General features: G+C 44.7%; 1 protein-coding gene across 1 annotated transcript; it reads left to right on the top strand.

Moving 5' to 3' along the window:
- Window positions 1-1731: 1731 nt before the first annotated feature.
- On the top strand, window positions 1732-19433 carry CYBRD1 (cytochrome b reductase 1). The gene is made up of 4 exons (XM_080981110.1): window positions 1732-1983; window positions 8801-9009; window positions 14829-14983; window positions 15085-19433. The coding sequence occupies exons 1-4, from the start codon at window positions 1797-1799 to the stop codon at window positions 15383-15385; spliced, it is 852 nt and encodes a 283-aa protein (XP_080837236.1). The 5' UTR covers window positions 1732-1796; the 3' UTR covers window positions 15386-19433.
- Window positions 19434-19712: the final 279 nt, after the last annotated feature.

The following is a 19712-nucleotide window of genomic DNA, read 5'->3' as shown; positions in this document are numbered from 1 at the left end:
CGGCAGGGCCATTTTGCCACCCAAGATATGCGGGTGTGTGTGTGTGGAATAGGAGCAGGGCTGGTCCAAGATATTTTGCCACCTGAGGCCGACCCCAAAATGGGACCTCCCTCCCTGCTAGGGAAGAAAGGGTGTGGGAAGGTCTACATCAGGAACAAGGGACAAAGATTGACAGGGGGATCTGCTTCCCTGTGGATCCTGCTGCCTGAGGCAGTCGCCTTGCCTTGCCTTATGGGTGGGCTGGCACTGAGGAGGAAGTCACAGGTGGACTGTGAGCAGCAGAAGAGAAGAGCACACTTGCATCATGTTCCAGCCGGTAAATCCATGACCACATCCTCTTCAAAGATCCCACATTGTATCAGCCTCAAACCTGGCACAAATAATTTCCTTCCTATTTAGTTGCCCCCCCCCAATCAATAAAAAATACTTAACTGAGATTCTGCCCCCCTCAACTGTTGCCCCTAACAGAAATCCATGCTTCATCATGGTTTCTGTGTATAACTCATTTTATTTGGCTGCAACTTTTGACAGAATGAACATAACACAGTTTGTTGCATTATATTCTGAGTTAAAGGATCTTTCCGATGGTTTCATGGTATGACCTGATTCTGATGTTATGAGCCACCAAACCTCAGAAACACAACTTTTCGGTTGGTGGTTTCTGAAAGAGAGAGGATGGCGGCCGGGGAAGCCAATTCCATTTTATTCGTTTGCCTGGGGTACATTTGCCGCTCTCCCATAGCCTAAGGCATTTTGAGGAAACTTGTGGCTGAGGAAAACATTGAAAACAAGTGGGTTATAGGCAGCGGTGCTGTTTCTGACTGGAATGTGGGACGCTGCCCAGATGCAAGGGCTTTAAGTTGTCTAAGAAATCATGTCATTCAGACGGGCCATAAAGCACCACAGGTTATACAAGTTGATTTCCTAACTTTTGATTATATGCTTTGTATGGATGAAAGGAATTTACGAGATCTGAAAAGAAAAAAGCAAGAGTTTTCAAAACTGCAAATTTCAGATTGAGCTGTTTGGGATTGAGCTACGATCCACAAAACCAGCTTATTATGGAAGATCTATACTATGGGACTAATGAAGATTTGGAAACTGTTTTATCAACAGTGTCTTAAACGCTGTAAAGCAGTGGTTCCCAAACTTTTTTTGGCCAAGTCCCACTTAAACATCTCTAAAATCCTGGTGCCCCCCTCCCGTAACATATAATTATTATTATTATTATTATTATTATTCAAAGAGTGAACTCCTATTCACGTGGAAGCCTAAAAAAAATTCACTCTTAATCGCCCCCCCCCCTTAAAAATCAAATTGCCTCCCCTTGTAGGGCATGTGCGTGCCCCAGGTTGGGAACCACGGCTTTGAAGCATTTTTGGAGTGGGGGGGAAATGGGGCAAGTGTTTCTGAGAGCAAGTAATATTGAGCTGTTCTGTAAAATTATTCTCAATTGATATTCAATTGTAAAGATTTTTTTTTAAAAAGAAAATAAAAGAAACACAACTTCTCCTAAATTGTTTCCACAAGTTTGACCACTGGGGTATAGCGGATTGCCCGAGGGGGGCGGAGAAAAAGCCCCGGGGGGGGGAAGCGACTTCCCCCTCCGCCATCCTCCCGGGAGGAATTCCGCTTCTCTCGCTTCCCCTCCAGGGGGAGGAAATCAGGAGGTCCCGCCTGCCTTGCCTGCCTGCCTGCCTGCCTGGAGCTGCCTCGGCGCAGCTCCGCCCCGTCTGTGGCGTTTGTTTGGGTCTATAAGAAGCCCGCGGTGCTGCGTAACGGCGTCGGGGGGGAAGATGGAGGGCTACTGGTGTTTTCTGGCGCTGCTGGCGTCGGCGCTGCTGCTGGGCTTCTGCTCCGTCGTCTTCGCCCTCGTCTGGGTTCTGCACTACCGCGAGGGGCTCGCCTGGGACGGGGGGAACGCCGAGTTCAACTGGCACCCGGTGCTCCTCATCACGGGCTTCGTCTTCGTGCAAGGGATCGGTGCGTAAAAGCGCGCAAGTTGCAGGGAGCAAGCGGCGCGGTGCCCGCAGGCAGAGCTTTGCGCGCCCCTTGGAGAGGCATCGAGGGGGTGGGAAAGCGCGGGGAATCGGCGTTGGGGGGGGGGTCGAGAAAGCGGGAGGGGTGCTTCTCTAAACTTATTTGGAAAGTGTTTATTTGAATATGGTGGGGGGGGGGGAATTGTGTACCCTTGAAAACGTTGGCAGCGTTGAGATGAATTCAGCAGTGTAAAATAAGTTTGGACGGATGTAAGAATGGAATACTGAATGGTTTAGTTTATGTATACGCAGGGATTTATGATACCCAAAAGGAACCACGGAAAGAGAAGAAGGGAAGTCACTGATATTTTAAGGAGGTCTAAATGAGCATTCTAAGTTGTAAAACAGAAAATTTAATAAAAATTATACATGGAAAGGAAGGGGGCTGCTTGCATCTCAGCAATAGGGCAGCTGCCCCAAACTTCTGCGGCTGGTTAGAAAGCATTGAAAGTTGTTTAGGTGTGTAGCGACAGCAGCTAGGGTTCTTTTTTGGGCAAGGAAGAACTTCCCACGAAAGAAAAATGGATAAGTCAGCTGGCTATGCAGAACTGGTGAAACTAACAGCAAAATCAGGAGCGATGACAAATAGCAACAACAGCAATAATGTTGTTTTTTGTACCCCACCCATCTGACCGGGTTGCCCCAGCCACTCTGGGCGGCTTCTAACAGAGATCACCTCTGACGATGAGTGTTTTATGGAAGAATGGATGCCCTTTTTTGGACTGTTAGGAGTACGATGAACTCGCGAGCAGGATTTGATGAACAACAGAAGGGATTCGATTATAGAGGTTATAATTTAATAAACAGAAGAAAGTAAAGTTCAGCAGAAGGGGGGAATCGAAAACTCCATGGAGGACGGGGCGGGAAATTGACACAAATAAGAGAAAAGTCGAACTTGCGTTTTCAGTGAATGTGTTAAAAATGGGGGGGGGGGGGAGAGGAGAAAAAGAAAGTGAGTGTGCACTTGCTAAGACTGCGTGGCGACTTGGGAGTAAACCAAAGAAGAATAAGTTCCATTGAACTGAATGGGGATTGCTGAGTTTTCTTGGAGCTACAGAAGGCTATGTTTTATAACTCTTCAGTTTTGCTGCGTTCAGTTGGCCAGGATTGCAGCCTCAATTTCTTCAGCAAAATTAAGATCGCAGCTGCCACTACTTCTGCTTTTTCTGCAACAAGTTGAAACTCTTGAAAGCCGGCTCTGTTGCACGCAGCCAGAATTGTTAGCACACAGATCAGTCCCAGAGCGCAGGGCTCTTTAAGTATTCCATGTTGCTGAATTCTTGGCTCCCCGCCCCCGGGGGGGGGGTAAGGCAGAATGCAGAACGCATTCATTGTCCAGAGAACTGTGCAGTGCAAAACATACTTGACTTATTTCTGAGTACTGTAAATGTGATCCAGCAGTGTGCTACAAAAATGCATTCTTCTGAGGCGTAGTCCACTTATTTAATTACACAATCAGTTTCTTATACAACCAGCAAAGAAGAAGAAGCAGAAGCCTTCTATCCCCCACTCCCTCCAATGACTGCATTTTTTGTGGCAGGGTCACAACCACATCTGGATTCCGTCAAGCGTATTCCATTGAGCCAGGAAGGCTTAACATTATCTGTGCTTCCTGTTTACCGATGTTTGACTCATTTGATGTGAACTGAAAAGTGGAATGTTTGAGCCTCCTTATTTTTCTTTTCATTTGGGGATTGATTTGATTTTGCTTAAGTTGTTTCATCATGTTGTAAATTGGGGGGGGGGGATTTTATCTACCATGACTGAGCTGGATAGTGCATGAGCAAGAAAAATAATGTTGTGAACCTTTAAGGTGGGAAACTGGTACATGTATACCCAGAGACTTAATCTGAGTAGATTTGTCTTAAGATTTTAGCCCAAGGCTGTAGATGATAATAGCTGCCTTGGGAGCATTGTGCAGTTGGTAGAAAATTAACACACTCGAGCCTTGACCAGCGCATTCCGCAATCCAGCACGCTTGCAAGGATTGCAGTGGAAGGCCATCTGTGGCTACTAGCCATGATTACTATGCTCTCAATAGCAGTTGGAGGCAGTAATACCTAACAATGGCCGTTGCTGAAGACCACAGGAGGGGAGGTTACTCTTGGGGTTGTATCCTGCTTGCAGTTGTATCCTGGTTGGCCACTGTGAGAGGAGGATACTGGTCTAGATGGGCAGCCATTGGCCTGATCCAACAGGCTCTTCTTAAGTATTTAAGTTTTTTTTATCTCCCCTGCCCAGCCAAAATTTGTGGCCAAAAACAGGCTGTCCTCACACAGCCCACTATCAGTAACACTGCATGTCTACTCAAGAAGACGTATCAGGCTCAACAGGGCTTACTCCCAAATAACTGGATAAGATTACAACCTTGAACGTATGTTTTGCATCCATATTGTCTTATTTCTTCGTGCTTCTGTTTTGACTAAGGCTGCAGTCCTACAAAGTTTTATACAGTTACCTTGGAATATGCTCCATTGAAAACACTGAGACTTTTGAGTAGACGTGAACAGTGGTACCTCGGTTTCCGAGCGCCTCGGAAGCCGAACGCAGAGCCGTCTTTCCCATGGGGCTTAGTGGTGCGTCGCGCCAGGGCGCCGGCCTCTCAGGGGCGCCCCAACAAGTGGGGGAGCTGCGCGGCTTTGCCGGTGGCCCCCCCCTTTTCCTGCACGCCCGCCATAATGATGGCGGGTGCGGAACTTCCCTCCCAAGCCTCTGCGGGGATCACTCTCCTCCCGAGGAGGCTTGGGAGGGAAGCTGCGCTCTCCTCCCAAGGGGGCTTGGGAGGGGCGCAACTTCCCTCCCAAGCCTCTGCGGGGATTGCTCTCCCGCAGCGGCATGGGGGAGAGTTGTGGAGGCCCCCGGATGGTTGGCAGTGTGCAGCTACGGCCACCCCAACACTATCTGTGGTAATTTGGGGGCGCTGGGTGGATATTTGCACCCCAGCGCCGCATCTGCTAAAGATGGCCCTAGCCAAACATTTTGGTTTTTGAATGCCGAAAACCAGGAAGTAAATGCTTCCGTTTTCAAACGCACCTCAGAAGTTGAATGGCTTCAACTGCGTCCCCCCCCCCCATTTTCTCCATTTACTTTGCAGACCGCCCTTTGCGTCTGGGATGTCGAACGTTTCAGAAGTCGGATGGTCTTCTGGAGTGGATTACGTTCGATAACCGAGATACCAGTGTATATAGTATTGCACTGTAGGTGAAGTTAAAGTGCTGGGTTGGTTTCGCGTAATTCTCAAAGCAATTAGTTTTAATAGCATCCGGTAATAAGAGGCACTAAAGCTGGAGAATAAAGACAATATTACAATTTGACTTTAAAAACAAGGGTATTTGCTATGATAGAAAATTGGAAAAAGAAGACATCTACAGTTCAGTCCTGTACAGAAGTCCCACTGAGTTCAGTGTGTTTGGTTGATTGTTTATTTAATTTCTATACCACTTAATATATTAAAAATATTTTAAGCGATGTACAGAGAACTGAAGCAACATCAAACAACTTAAACAAAATATTACAAAAATACACAGTTACATATAAAAATGTTGCGTAGATCTATATATATATCAATTCATTTTCCTTCTGACATTTTCCAGTATAGAATTACAACCTTAAGCTTAAAACTGTATGTTATGCTGCAGCATGTCAGTATACTAAGGTAAAGGACCCCTAGACAGTTAAGTCCAGTCAAAGGTGACGGGGGTTGCGGCGCTCATCTCGCTCTCAGGCCGAGGGAGCTGGCATTCGTCCACAGACAGCTTTCTGAGTCATGTGGCCAGCAGGACTAAACCGCTTCTGGCACAACGGAACACCGTGACAGAAACCAGAGCACACGGAAACGCTGCTTATCTTCCCGCCGCAGTGGTACCTATTTATCTACTTGCACTGGTGTGCTTTCGAACTGCTAGTTTAGCAGGAGCTGGGACAGAGCAATAGGAGCTCACTCCGTCACAGGGATTCAAACTGCCGACCTTCTGATCGGCAAGCCCAAGAGGCTCAGTGGTTTTTAGACCATAGCGCCACCCGCGTCCCTATGTCAGTATACTATTTAGAACAGGGGTGGGGGAACTTGTGGTTCTCTAGAGCTTGTTAGACTAGAGTTCCCATCAGCTGTAGCCAACATGGTCATTGGTGAGAGATGATGCAATTTGTAATCCAGCAACATTTGGAAAGCCAAGATTTTCCCACCCCACTATTGATGCTGAGAGGGAAGTGGCAAGTAAGATGAGGAGCAGAGATGATATTAAGAAGTACAATAATCTTATTAATAGTTAGTTCTTTTTTCTCAACTGCATTTTATTTTTGTCCCCCACTTTTTGAGGGAGCAACACTTGGCTTCCAAATGTTGATTTAAAATTTCTTATTTGGGTACCCATCGCTGCATTGTAAAGGTAAAGGGACCCCTGACCATTAGGTCCAGTCGTGGCCGACTCTTGGGTTGCGACGCTCATCTTGCTTTATTGGCCGAGGGAGCCGGTGTACAGCTTCCGGGTCATGTGGCCAGCATGACTAAGCCGCTTCTGGCGAACCAGAACAGCGCACAGAAACGCCGTTTACCTTCCCGCCAGAGCGGTACCTATTTATCTACTTGCACTTTGATGTGCTTTCGAACTGCTAGGTTGGCAGGAGCAGGGACCGAGCAACGGGAGCTCACCCCGTCGCGGGGATTCGAACCACCGACCTTCTGATCGGCAAGTCCTAGGCTCTGTGGTTTAACCCACAGCGCCACCTGTGTCCCTATAAAATGGTGTTGAGGTGCAGAGGGGAGTTTGGTAAGCAAACTGACAAGATGCGACATAAAGAAGGTATAACTTGGGTATGAGAGGACAGGGTGACGTAAAGGGAGAGAACTCTTTGCACAGCCTGACAAGACTAAGAATGCCTATCAAGAATGCGGGAAGACAAAGGGAGCATTGAGTTGTAGAAAAGCAGAAGGGTATGTGGAAAATGAAAGAACTTGAACTCTGTCTGTGCATTCCTTTGCAAAAGTGTGTTTTCAGTTCAGCCAGCTTGCCGCAGTTAGGTCACATTATTCTTCAGCTTTAGCAGTTGCATTCACCTGAATTACCTGTCGCGTTAGACGCACAGTAATGCAGAACAGCTCACACAACGTAGCTTTTTACAAACGCATATAAAATATTATGTGTGCGCTCGTAAAATTGCAACGTGCAAATCCATTTGTGTGGTTTGTAAGTGGATGTGCCAGGAACAAAAGAATGTGATCTGTCACAGGACTAGGTTTTTATTAGCGTTTGACGCTCTTATGAGAGGAAGCCAAAATGCTTCTAAGAAGGGGGGGGGGGGGAGCTACGTGGACAGAATTGTGTGCAGCCTTCTTCCTGCCCCAAAATAAAATTATGATACACTTTTTAAGCATCTCTGTGCCTGCTTGCCAAAGGCTTGTTAAGCCCCGTTGGACTCAACAAGACTTGTGGGCATACAAACATGCCTATGAGAAGCTGCATGTAAGCACTTAATAGCTGAACTTTCTTTGTTCTTCTGTGTTTAAACTGGTGCTCTTCCCCTCAACCTGTTGAAAACAAGGCTACCATATTTCCAGTCTGAATGTGCTTTTCTTCAACTCCTGGGGTGGGGGGGAGAAAAAGCTGTGAAATTGCAGAAAGGTTGTGTACAGTTAACTTGAAAAGACGTCTTCAAATGTCAATATTGTGCTTCCTATAGCATAGGGAAATATACATTGGTTCCAGTTCCAGGACATTCCATTTAGGAACAGAGTTTTCTTTATGACTTATATAGTGGGTGTGTAGACCTTGGCATGCGCCGTACATAAATTAGAATGTTTTATAAGGCTATAGAGCCTTAAAGGTGATGTTGTTCATAGCAAGCAACTGCTGTTTTCACCCCTTCTTCCTGAACTGGCTTTTTCCTGGCCAGGTGACTGGAGAAGAGTGGGGAAAATAGATTGGGTTTAGTCTTTCTACACTGACATGCCACTTCAGGAAATCTCAGTTGCCTCCGCCTCCAAGGAACTATAGATAATAAAGTTGTAGGAAGGTTAGGTTTCTTTGTGTCTTTACCACACTGCTAGCCAATTGCTAGTTTGACAATCCACACTACACATTTAAATCATTTTCTCCCCCAAAATGCCAGGAACCGTAGTTTACCCCTCACAGAGCTATTTCCAATACCTTTAACAAACGACAGTATCCAGAATTATTTGGGGAATACATGTGCCTTCAATATGCATTGAGTAGCTCAGTCAGTCGGTAGAGCATGAAAAACTGAATCTCAGAGTTGGGAGTTTGAGCCCTTACATTGGGCAAACGATTCCTGCATTGAAGGGAGTTGGACTAGAGGATCCTTGTGATCCCTTCCAACTCAACAATTCTTTGATTCTCAGATGTTGCTGGACGCCCAGCTTCCTTCAGCCTCGGCCAGTGTGGCCCAATTATCAGGGAATTCCCCGTTTCTGGAGTTAAAAAGAGTTAGTGGCATCATGGAAGGAATGGGCCAAAGTTAAGTGACGTCTCAGCTTGGCATGTTCCATTGCTGCATAACATGGCTTATTTAGCAGGAAGCATCACAGGAATTTCATACTGTGCCACGTGAAAATCTGGTACTCCTCTTGAGCAAGTTTTGGCTTTCGAAGAGGGAGCGACTTCTTGAGCCAGGCGTCCCTAGCTAAATCCTCAAAAGCTGATATGTACAATTTGAATAACACGAGAACGGCCTTTAACATTCTGGGGAGGGAAAATAGTTTTCTAAAAAATTCTGAACTCTTCCCTTTCTTTCTCCACCTCTAGCAATCATCGTGTACCGGTTACCGTGGACCTGGAAATGCAGCAAATTCCTGATGAAATTAATCCATGCTGGGTTAAATACCATCGCTCTGGTGCTTGCAGTTATTGCTCTGGTGGCTGTTTGGGATTTCCACAATGCCAAGAGTATTCCCAACATGTACAGTCTGCACAGTTGGATCGGACTGACTGCTGTCATTTGTTACGCTCTGCAGGTTAGACACCGTTTATAAACGGCACTTAAATAGGTGGAATAAGTTGTTCTGTCTTATCTTTATTAACAGTATGTTTGCACAGCCGAACAGCCTCTGTTTGAATCGCTTTAATTGGGCACTTTGTATTTACCACAAAAATGCAACAGTTTGTAGGTAGGTAAGCCAAACTCCGTGTGTTCATTGTGAGCAGAATAGATTATGTAAAAATGTGCAAGTTTTCTTTAGGCAGGCTAGATTCTCAGTATACAAATTTGTTCATTTCAAGCACTTTTTTAAAAGATGCTTTCCCCCTGGTAATCAAGCAACACCTGGGCTGGGGGGGGGGGGGAGAAAGAAAGAAATAGTTTCCCAGCATCTTGGAATTGACACCGCAGGATGCCATTGAATAGGAAAAACAAGATTAAAAAATCTATCCATTTCAGTCTTTTCAGGGGAGGGGGGCATTGAAATGATTTCCAAGTACTAAGCCACCATGCTAAAGAGGAAACAGCATTCTGTATGCAGGGTAAAAATAGATTTTATGCAAAGTCATTGTGTGGGTTCCTGTTCAAACGTTCGCGATTCCTTTGCCTTTCAAAAGTAAAAATCTGCCCTGGGTTCAGACAGTTTCCCCTTCCTCCACCTCATAGTGGATGGCACCAGGTGTATTTCATATAAGCCCGTACCTGAGGTGGTTTGGAATGTGAAATATACTCGGAGTCGAGAGTGTATTTCATGCTCTTTATTCAGCTCATAGTGGTGAGGAGGAATGGAAGTTCCCCCAGAATGTCTGCTTTATATACATTATTTACACAATGGGCCCCACGTGATTGGCTAATTCCGGGATTCTCCTGTAGGCCAAGCAGGTTGCGGATTCACTTCCACCTGGAGCTGGATTGGGTGGCTCCTGTGGACCAATCAGACTGCTGCATTCTGGATCCTATTGTTCTAGGACCAATCAGACTGCTGCATTCTGGATCCTATTGTTCTAGGACCAATCAGACTGCTGCATTCTGAATCCTATTGTTCTAGGACCAATCAGACTGCTGCATTTTGGATCCTATTCAACTCAGTACATAACAGAATGGTTCTTTAAAATGGTAGACGAAGGAAGAGAAATGTTTGATTCAGTGTGAAGCTCTGCAGCAGGAACAGGGAGCCTGTGGCTCTCTAGTCAGTGTTGGGCTACAGATTCCTTCAGCCTCGGCCAGCATTTCCAGGGATAATAGGAGATGCCCTTCGGATGCCCTGCTGATCTACCAGAGGACCCCCACCCCTATTCTAAAGCTCCCGTATAATGGAAATTCTTCAGGAACACTTGAAAGGTGAGAAGGGAAACCCAACGGTAGGAGCTTAAAAAGCAGTGGGAGCCTGGACACAAGATAGCCACTGAGATTCTGAAGTAAGCCTCAAATATTGATGGGGCCTGAATCAATTCCGGCTATTGGGATTTCTGGTAAAGTTGCCTGACGCCGCTGTTCACAAAAGATAAGAGCTCACCAGCGCTGCGTTTCCTCATCCTTTGGAACTCTCTTCTTAGAGAATCAAGACTGGCTCCTTTTCCTTCCCCCTGCAGGTGAAGACTGTTTTATTCCTGCAGGGTATTGGGAACTGGCTGCTTTTAAGGAAAGGGCTTTTAAGAGTGCTGTGCTGTTTTTATCCGTATTTTAATGGGTTTGTTTTTATATCCGTTTAACTTTGCTTTATTTTAAATGCTTTCTAAGCATCAGCTTTTATATGTGTTGTTAGCTTTCTGTGTTTTATTCATGTTTGCTTTAATTATTGTGAGCCGCCTTGAGTCCTGGTTCTGGGAGAAAGGTGGGATATAAATAAAATAATAATAATAATAATTTATTATTTATTCCCCGCCCATCTGGCTGGGTTTCCCCAGCCACTCTGGGTGGCTTCCAACAAAACACTAAAATACAATAACCTATTAAACATTAAAAGCTTCCCTAAACAGGGCCGCCTTCAGATGTCTTCTAAAAGTTTGGTAGTTATTTTTCTGTTTGACATCTGGTGGGAGGGCGTTCCACAGGGCGGGTGCCACTACCGAGAAGGCCCTCTGCCTGGTTCCCTATTACTTGGCTTCTCGCAGCGAGGGAACCGCCAGAAGGCCCTTGGCACTGAACCTCAGTGTCCAGGCAGAACAATGGAGATGGAGACGCTCCTTCAGGTATACTGGGCCGAGGCCGTTTAGGGCTTTAAAGGTCAGCACCAACACTTTGAATTGTGCTTGGAAATCTACTGGGAGCCAGTGTAGGTCTTTCAAGACCGGGGTAATATGGTCTCGGCAGCCGCTCCCAGTCACCAGTCTAGCTGCCGCATTCTGGATTAGTTGTAGTTTCCGGCTCACCTTCAAAGGTAGCCCCACATAGAGCACATTGCAGTAGTCCAAGCGAGAGATAACTAGAGCATGCACCACTCTGGCGAGACAGTCTGCAGGCAGGTAGGGTCTCAGCCTAATCCACAGAGTGAATGCAACACAGCGAGTAGCACCGTTTTGTGTGTTTTTCGCCCCACGTCGTTCGCCAGAGCAGCTGTGTGGTGGGACCTACTTTGAGGATGAAAGCGCTCGCTCTTTGTGCCCACTCAAAACTGGTCTGTCAGCTCCATGGATGAGTGCCCAGCTTGCTTGTGTTGCGGCCGGCTCTTTGGTTTGGAGGTGCACACAAGGAATGCGCCGGCTTGGATTTTAGCTGACGAGGGCTTCGTTTATTTGCTTAGGGAGACGTTTCAAGACAGCTGGGACGAGCGAAGTAACCCGTCGACAAATAACATGTTCAACTGCCCTCATTTCATGCTTGCTAAACAACATATCAGAATAATAAGCAACAGAGCAGTTGGTTCTTAGGCAGACAATCCTTATTTAAAACCATTTTTAAGATTAAATAAATATGCTCTTGTTTTCTTTAATATCTTGAAATGACCTCATCTTCTCTGTTGTGTAAGATGATGAGCATTTAAAGTGAACGTGTAGCATTTTCAGAAATATGCAACCTTAGCTCCATACATGATGGTGATATTTTGCCAACAAGTTAAGAGCTCTGGTCTTAAACGATATAGTTTTAATGAGCTTAAGCATTACTGTCACCTTTCTTTAATCACTATTTAGATAAGTTGAATCTGTTTCTGGGTATGGTCACTGTTTGGTCTAGAGGTTTTCAGTGCCTTCCACATAAAAGTACAGCTAAGAAAACTACATTAAATATTTCTTCCCTATCGTCCTTTACATCAGATGTCAAGGAAATAAACAACTACCTGACTTTTAGAAGACATCTGAAGGCAGCCCTGTTTAGGGAAGTTTTTAATGTTCGATGTTTTAGCTTGTTTTTAAGATTCTGCTGGGAGCCACCCAGAGTGGCTGGGGAAACCCAGCCAGGTGGGTGGAGTATAAATAATAAATAGTAATTATAATTAATACCCCTATTTTTGCCTGCCCATTTGTGGAGCAGCATCCTTGTTGAGATACAGCAGGTCTCCACTATTAGCAATTTCCAGAAACAACTTAAATGTTTGTGGGGGTTTTGCTTTTTTGGCCGGGTTGGGAATTGGGTCTCTTTCTTGCTTGGATGATGGTTTGTATTGTGTTTAAATCTACTTTTAGGTGTGTGTGTTTCTATTGCATGATTGTAAATATTGTCAAAATATATATGAAAGGCGATTCATAAACCATAATAGTAATAATAAATCCCTTTAATATACCGTATTTTTCTCCCCATAGGGCGCACCGGCCCATAGGGTGCACCTAGTTTTGGCGGGGGGAATAAAGAAAAAAAATTATTCCCCCCCCAGGCGCAGGGCTGGGGCGGGGGAAGCCCGAGCTTCCCCCGACCCCAGCCCCCAGAACAGGCTGCTCTCCGCAAGCCGTGGGAGCCTGGCGCGACTTCCAGACTTCCTAGGGAGCCCGCTGCGCACCCCAGGCTTCGGGATGCAGGCAGCTCTCCGCAAGCTGTGGGAGCCTGGCGGGAACTCCCGCGGGCTCCCAAGGCTTGCGGACAGCTTCCTGAAGCCTGGAGAGCGAGAGGGGTCGGTGCGCACCGACGCCTCTCGCTCTCCAGGCATCAGCGAAAGCCTGCATTCGCCCCATAGGATGCACACACATTTCCCCTTCATTTTTGGAGGGGGAAAAGTGCATCCTATAGGGCGAAAAATACGGTAATTATGGGGAACATTATATTTCCATTACAGCTTCCAAAACATATTCCAGTAGTTGTTGGGCTTAGAACATTTTTATCACATGTGATGAAACAGCCTGGAGGTTTTAAAAAATCAAGTTATAGGAAACGTAGACCTTAGCTTGCTGCTCTGCTTCTGTCCTCCTTCCTTGTAGTGTTTATAGGCAGACTAGGGAGCAAGTGAATTCCATCAGACGTAGGACCGGGAGCGGCCAGCTCACTACCGAAAATTATTTTCCCTCTTTTGCACTGTTCATCTTGCTTTGCCTGTTCATTAAAAAGAAAGACTTGGAAATGAGTCACACCCACTCCTAATTTGATATTTTACCCTTCTGTCTGGTTCTCATTTGCTTTTCTGCTCTACAAGGCAAGAGGGCATAAGTCTGCTTTGCATTGCTTGGACTTCTGGCTCCACATTTTAACAGCATCCTCCTCTTGGCTTCTGTCTGTATTGCATGTGTGTTTGACAGTTTATGCATCTCAGTAGGCTCTGGCCCACTGAAATTTATGCCGCAATTAATTGGATATTCTTTAAAGCGCCGCAGGACTCCTTGGCTGAGTTAGCATGGAAGGGTAAGCCAGTCTGGGACTTATCTTGAACATGTGAGTGGGTGCGCTCCCAGAGAATATATCATGGCTGCTTCAATCCTTTTCCTTAAATTTTTTTTTTTTTTTTTCCAGTTTTCAGTTTTACAATTACTGTATTGGTCCAAATATAAGCCTCACCCAAATATAAGCTGCACCTTTAAAATTAATGGGGGGGGGGAGAGAGAAAGACAATGCCCTAATACAGGGATCAGCAAACTTTTTGAGCAGGGGGCCGGTCCACTGTCCCTCAGACCTTGGGGGGTGGACTGTTTTTTGGGGGGGGCGGGGGAATGAATGAATTCCTATCCCCAACAAATAACCCAGAGATGCATTTTAAATAAAATCACACATTCTATTCATGTAAAAACACTAGGCAGGCCCCACAAATAACCAAGAGATGCATTTTAAATAAAAGGACACATTCTACTCATGGAAAAACATACTGATTCCTGGACCGTCCGGGGGCCAGATTGAGAAGGCTATTGGGCCAGATCCAGCCCCCGGGCCTTAGTTTGCCTAAAAAGGTAAAGGTACCCCTGCCCGTACGGGCCAGTCGTGTCTGACTCTAGAGTTGTGCGCCCATCTCACTTCAGAGGCCGGGGGCCAGCAATGTCTGGAGACACTTCTAGGTCACGTGGCCAGTGTGACGAAGCTGCTGTGGCGAGCCTGCACCAGCGCAGCACACGGAAACGCCGTTTACCTTCCCGCTATAGAGCGGTACCTATTTATCTACTTGCACTTAAGAGTGCTTTCGAACTGCTAGGTGGGCAGGAGCTGAGACCGAACGACGGTTAGTTTGTCTACCCATGCCCTAATATAAGCCACTTGCTTAAAATTCTGCAGGCACTCACACCCGTTCTGTTTTACCGTATGTCTGTTTCAGCAGCGATATCGTAAAAGCCCATTTTTGTAAGGTCGCGAATTTAAGCCGCACTTTCAACTTTTCACAGTCAGAATTGGGGGGGGGGGGGAGTGAGGTACATCATTTCCCACTCTTGTACAGTAGTTATTTTAGTCCTTCTGTTTGTGTTTAAACAACATATACCAGTAAAATAACTTGCTCTTTCTGTGTAGCTTGTTCTAGGTGTTGCTGTCTTCCTGCTTCCCTTTGCTCCCGGTTCTCTTCGGGCAACCCTGATGCCAATTCATGCTTATTTTGGCCTTCTAATCTTCGGAACGGTGATTGCGACAGCCCTCATGGGATTCACAGAAAAACTTCTTTTTGCTTTGTAAGTATTTTTTTATTTACGCCGTCGTAGATAAAAAAAGTTCTTGGTGTTTTTCTTGTTTGGTCTCAAGCGCTGCTCTTATAACAGCTTTCTTTTTCCAGATCGAGCCCTGGATATCAATATAAAGATTCTCCCCCAGAGGCCATCTTTGTCAACGTTCTTGGTGTTCTGATCTTGGTCTTTGGTGCTGTTGTTTTGTGGATGGCAACAAGGCCCCACTGGAAGCGCCCGCAAGAGCCGGATTTGAAAATCTCTCACCGAAACGGAGGAACGCTTGACAAAGAGGGATCGACTATGACGGACTGCAGCAACGCGGAGAAGTCTGACGTGGAGTTCAACAGCGAGGCAGCCAGGAAACGCAACCTGAAACTGGACGAAGCTGGTCAGAGGTCAACCATGTGAAGGTGCTGGGAGCTACAGCCGTACATCTCTCAATACCAAAAGGGCTATTTTTCTCCCTCGCCTCTTTAGCTGTGCAACAACACAATATATATTGCTTGCTTAGTGCTACGGGGATATTCATTGATGACGAGGCGGCAAGGACTTTCATTCTAGAAGAACTCGTGTTTATCGGTCAGTTGTTCTGAATGTAACTTTTCATTGACATGGGGCTGGAATGAAGCATGTCAGTTTTCCGCTGGTACAAGGCCTGTTGTCTTGGCAAATCTCTTTGAGGAGCAGCTTGCCAGTGTGGTGCTCCATTCCTTCCCATATTTTGGGGGTGAGCAGATCCTAAAACCATCGCCATGACAATTTTATCACTAAAACCAATAAAACGTTAGGGTGTTTGTAACGGAAGGGTCTCTAGAAAAATGGCTATAAACCAGTTAGGAGAAAAATAGCACAGGTATTGAAAGAGAGGAAATGTTTTGGGGGGCAGACATTGCATAAAGATTTGCCAAAATGATTACAATCTTCCTATGAGTGTTGCTCATATCAGCCCTTATAGTCTCAGAGGTGCAATCAGAGTTCTGTTTGTGCCATTCCAGGTTATCTTACACAACTGGCATGGCAACATCTAACTCCTCCATCCCTTGATTTCACACAAGCTTTGGTGTTTAGGTTTTTTTTTTACATTGCACACTTCATCTCATGTGAAACCACATAATTGGCACCCTAACAGTATTGGAGGGCACAATCCATCAAGCCACGGCTACCAAGAGTGTTTCTGCACAACAGTGTGAAATTGATATAGGCTGCTCAGCCACTGTGTTTGGATTAAAATGGTCCCTTGACTCCAGTGGGACAAAAATCCAATATAAGTGGAAGGATGTTTCCTTAAGAGGTTGGTGGATTGCATCCTAAAGCAGTCCTCTTCAAAACACTTTGGAATATTGACCTCTTAAAGGCACTGGTAGAACTATGTTCAATAACTGTAAGAAGAATGATGGCATGCTTTGCACACTTTTCGCCATAGGAAAACTTTATGCAAAAGCATTTTACCTTTAGTTTACAGCCTGCACTTTGTAACTTTACAAAAAAAACAAAGCCCTCGCCACGGTCACATTATTACAGTCAATATTCTAATTCTCCAAAATAAATTCATTTGGCACAGCGCACAGACGAGTAACTACTTCCCGTTTATATGCCAAATAGCAATCTGACGATACGGTACCCTCATTCAGCTAAACAAACCATAATGCTATTTATTTAAAGAGCTGGCTGCTATTTATAGTTGCATCATTTGTTAAAGGGTCTTCTTTATAAGAGCTGCAGTTTCTATTTTTTTTTTTAAATGATATTTATTAAGAATTTTAAAATTACAAGAAAAAGAAAAAGAAAGAGAAAAAACAAAAGAAAAACAAACCACAATCAAGCAATACAAATTGATAAAAATCAAAATCAAAAAGTAACAACAAAACACATGACACATGACAATCAAAAAGCAAAAATAAACCACAAAAATTTAAAAACAAATCCAATATTCCAAAATCCTTAACTGTCATTGCCTTATTTCATCGACCTCCTCACTCGTCCCTTTTTTGTATCCTAGTTGTTAATTATCACAGCAAATCCTTTCCATTTTTCATAATATTCTGTCATTAAATTACCTTAATCTATTTTAAGCTTATCTTACTATAAAAGACCCTAAAACTTAAAACTTAGATCTTATTTATACCAGTTTCTCATAACCATAACATATTCTTACATAATTCCTTTAACATTTTTGCTAAAGCCAAATGATTTCGTTCCAACATTTTTCTAACATTCATCAATTTTATAAAACAATCCTAATAATTTTTTTTAAAAAAAAACTTTCATCCAATCTTCATCCAGCGTCTCTTCCTCCTGGTCCCGGGTTTGTCAGTCCTTTCTATCCCATCAATCTAGCTCATTAACCTGGTAATCTTATGTCCGAGGCCCTTAAGTCTCTTCCATGTCCCTTCTGCAGCTCTTTCTTCATATTTATACCTGTACTTTACTTTGTCTCCTGCTCCTTTCACTCGTGGAAACTCCAACTTGACAGTGTTTTTGACCCTTCTCGACAAATCAGCCCCTTTTCCATAGTCCACACTAAACTCCATGTGGTATTTAAAAACATGTTTCAAAATCCCTCCAGAATTAAGAGCCCCCACAACCCCAAACATCTCACGGCCCACTGCCAGACTTGGAAAGTCAAAACATCCCTGCATAGGGGGGTCTATCCAACCCCCCATTTCCAAACCAAACAAAACTCTATCTCTCCAAGCCTGGCTTTTTCCAAGTTCATTTGTCAAATCCAACAACTCATGTTCCTGCTGGGCCACAGCTCCCTCCATCTCTGGCACCCAAGGTCCAGCAACATCCTCTTCCCTCATCTGATCTGTCAGAGCACACTCCTGATTTGATTCCAAGCTGCAGTTTCTAAGAGATCCGGGGAGGGAAGGAGGTTACAAAGAAAACGCCTTGGAATTGAAACCGGAACCTTTATCGTGGACACATTAGGGAATGTTACATAATTTTGTAAAATGTAAGGAAGCCAGCTTGACTCTAGGTAATGCTAAGCAGTATATTCAGCAGTTATTTTTAAGATCTCGGGCTAGCTTCAATTCTGAAAGCACTATGCTGAGATTTTCCCAAAAGGAGTAGTGATTCTGGAATGATTTCTTAGGGCATTGGGATATAACCGGAAATCTATGGAAGCTTGTTGACTGTTGTACATATATGTTGTAAATTGTCAGTACAGTCATACCTCGGGTTAAAGACGCTTCGGGTTAAATCTTTTCAGGTTGCGTCCCACGGCAACCCAGAAGTAACGGAATGGGTTACTTCCGGGTTTCGCTGCTCGTGCATGCACAGACGCTCAAAATGACGTCATGTGCATGCGCAGAAGCGGCGAATCGCAACCCGCAGGCGCAGGTTGCCTTCTGCTCAGATTGCGAACAGGGCTCCGGAACAGATCCTGTTCGCAGCCAGAGGCACCACTGTATCTGCTGATGTGATTTTACAGAAAACTGCATCCGGACCGTCAGGGCCAAATCTGCTGTTTGTGTCTCTTCGTTATAAAAATTCTCTGGTATTGTTTATGGCTCAAAACTGAAACATGCTGGTTTTCATTGTGTAAAGAAAAGGCTTTTATATTTTGTACTACCCTGTTCTACTGAATTCTAATGAAAATCAGCACTTGTCTGTGAATGAACAGAGCTGATCGGAAGCTAAGCTGGATACGTGCATGCCCATCTTCTGACCAGGCCTGCTGGGGGAAAGAGTGAACAACCTCTGTGAATGGCCTGTTCTGGAAACCTTTCTGCAGCCCTTGTTAGCAATGCAATGGGAAGCGAGCCTGAGAGAAGTCTTAGCATACATAAACAATCCCTTTGCCCCCCATGGCATGTGACCGTGGTTGGGTGTCACGTGATAGAAGGTGTGGCCATATTCTTTCTCACACTCTCATTTCCTTTGGTTTTATATGTAAGCCCAGGACATCCGTCATGATGATCTTCCATATCATCAACTTTTGAAAAGTGAACTTCCTGAACAGATCAGTCTGTTAATGTTCGGTGTGGTCTTCGTGGCCAAGCTAATACCATCTCATGCCCGTTCAGCAAGCTGTGCAATAGTTTGGTAAGCTCTGGCTCTGGCAGCGTCAAAAAATGTTGAAAGTTGTATTATGCTAGCCCTCGTTACTTTGAAAAACGTATATGGCTGCAATATTGTTTTTTATTATATCAATGGCTGCCTTATTTCATAAAATCAGTAGCTGAAGGTATGCTTCTCATTAAGTATATTTAAGAAGATACATAGGGTATTGTAAATAAGAATAAGCAGTGTATATTGGTAATGATAACTTGGCTCTTTATAGAAGGAAATGGAAATATTTTGTAATTTCCTAATTACCAAAGATGTTGCGTTTTTAAAAAAATCCATTTGAATATATTCCATTTGCAGAGCTTATTTTGCAGAGCAAAAGGGGGGCAAATGTTTTGTTACGTTTCTTTTTTTATATTGCAATAAAAGTTATGAAGTCTTACGTTCAGTGTATTATGTAGTCCCATTATGTTGGGGGTATGGATCGCCAAGCTTTTAAATATAGCATGCAAGTAACATGGCTTGGTATGATGTGTATGAACTGCAGCAGGTCTCCGGCATGCACACTGCTCCTTCCACACAAAGGGAAAAGTAACTGGGGCTTTTACTTTTATTTTTTATTAGCTACAGTTGGTCCTGGCACCTACTGTGACCAGTTGCTGTTAACACTATGGTCAGTTAACAGCAGTTCAAACAGTGGTTTGAAGCTGGTTTCTTCAAA

The sequence above is a fragment of the Podarcis pityusensis genome (assembly GCF_964106645.2).
Source record: "Podarcis pityusensis genome assembly, chromosome: 1".
Taxonomy (NCBI): Eukaryota; Metazoa; Chordata; class Lepidosauria; order Squamata; family Lacertidae; genus Podarcis; species Podarcis pityusensis.
The sequence above is the reverse complement of the archived record's forward strand: the minus strand, read 5'-3'. Positions and strand labels throughout refer to the sequence as shown.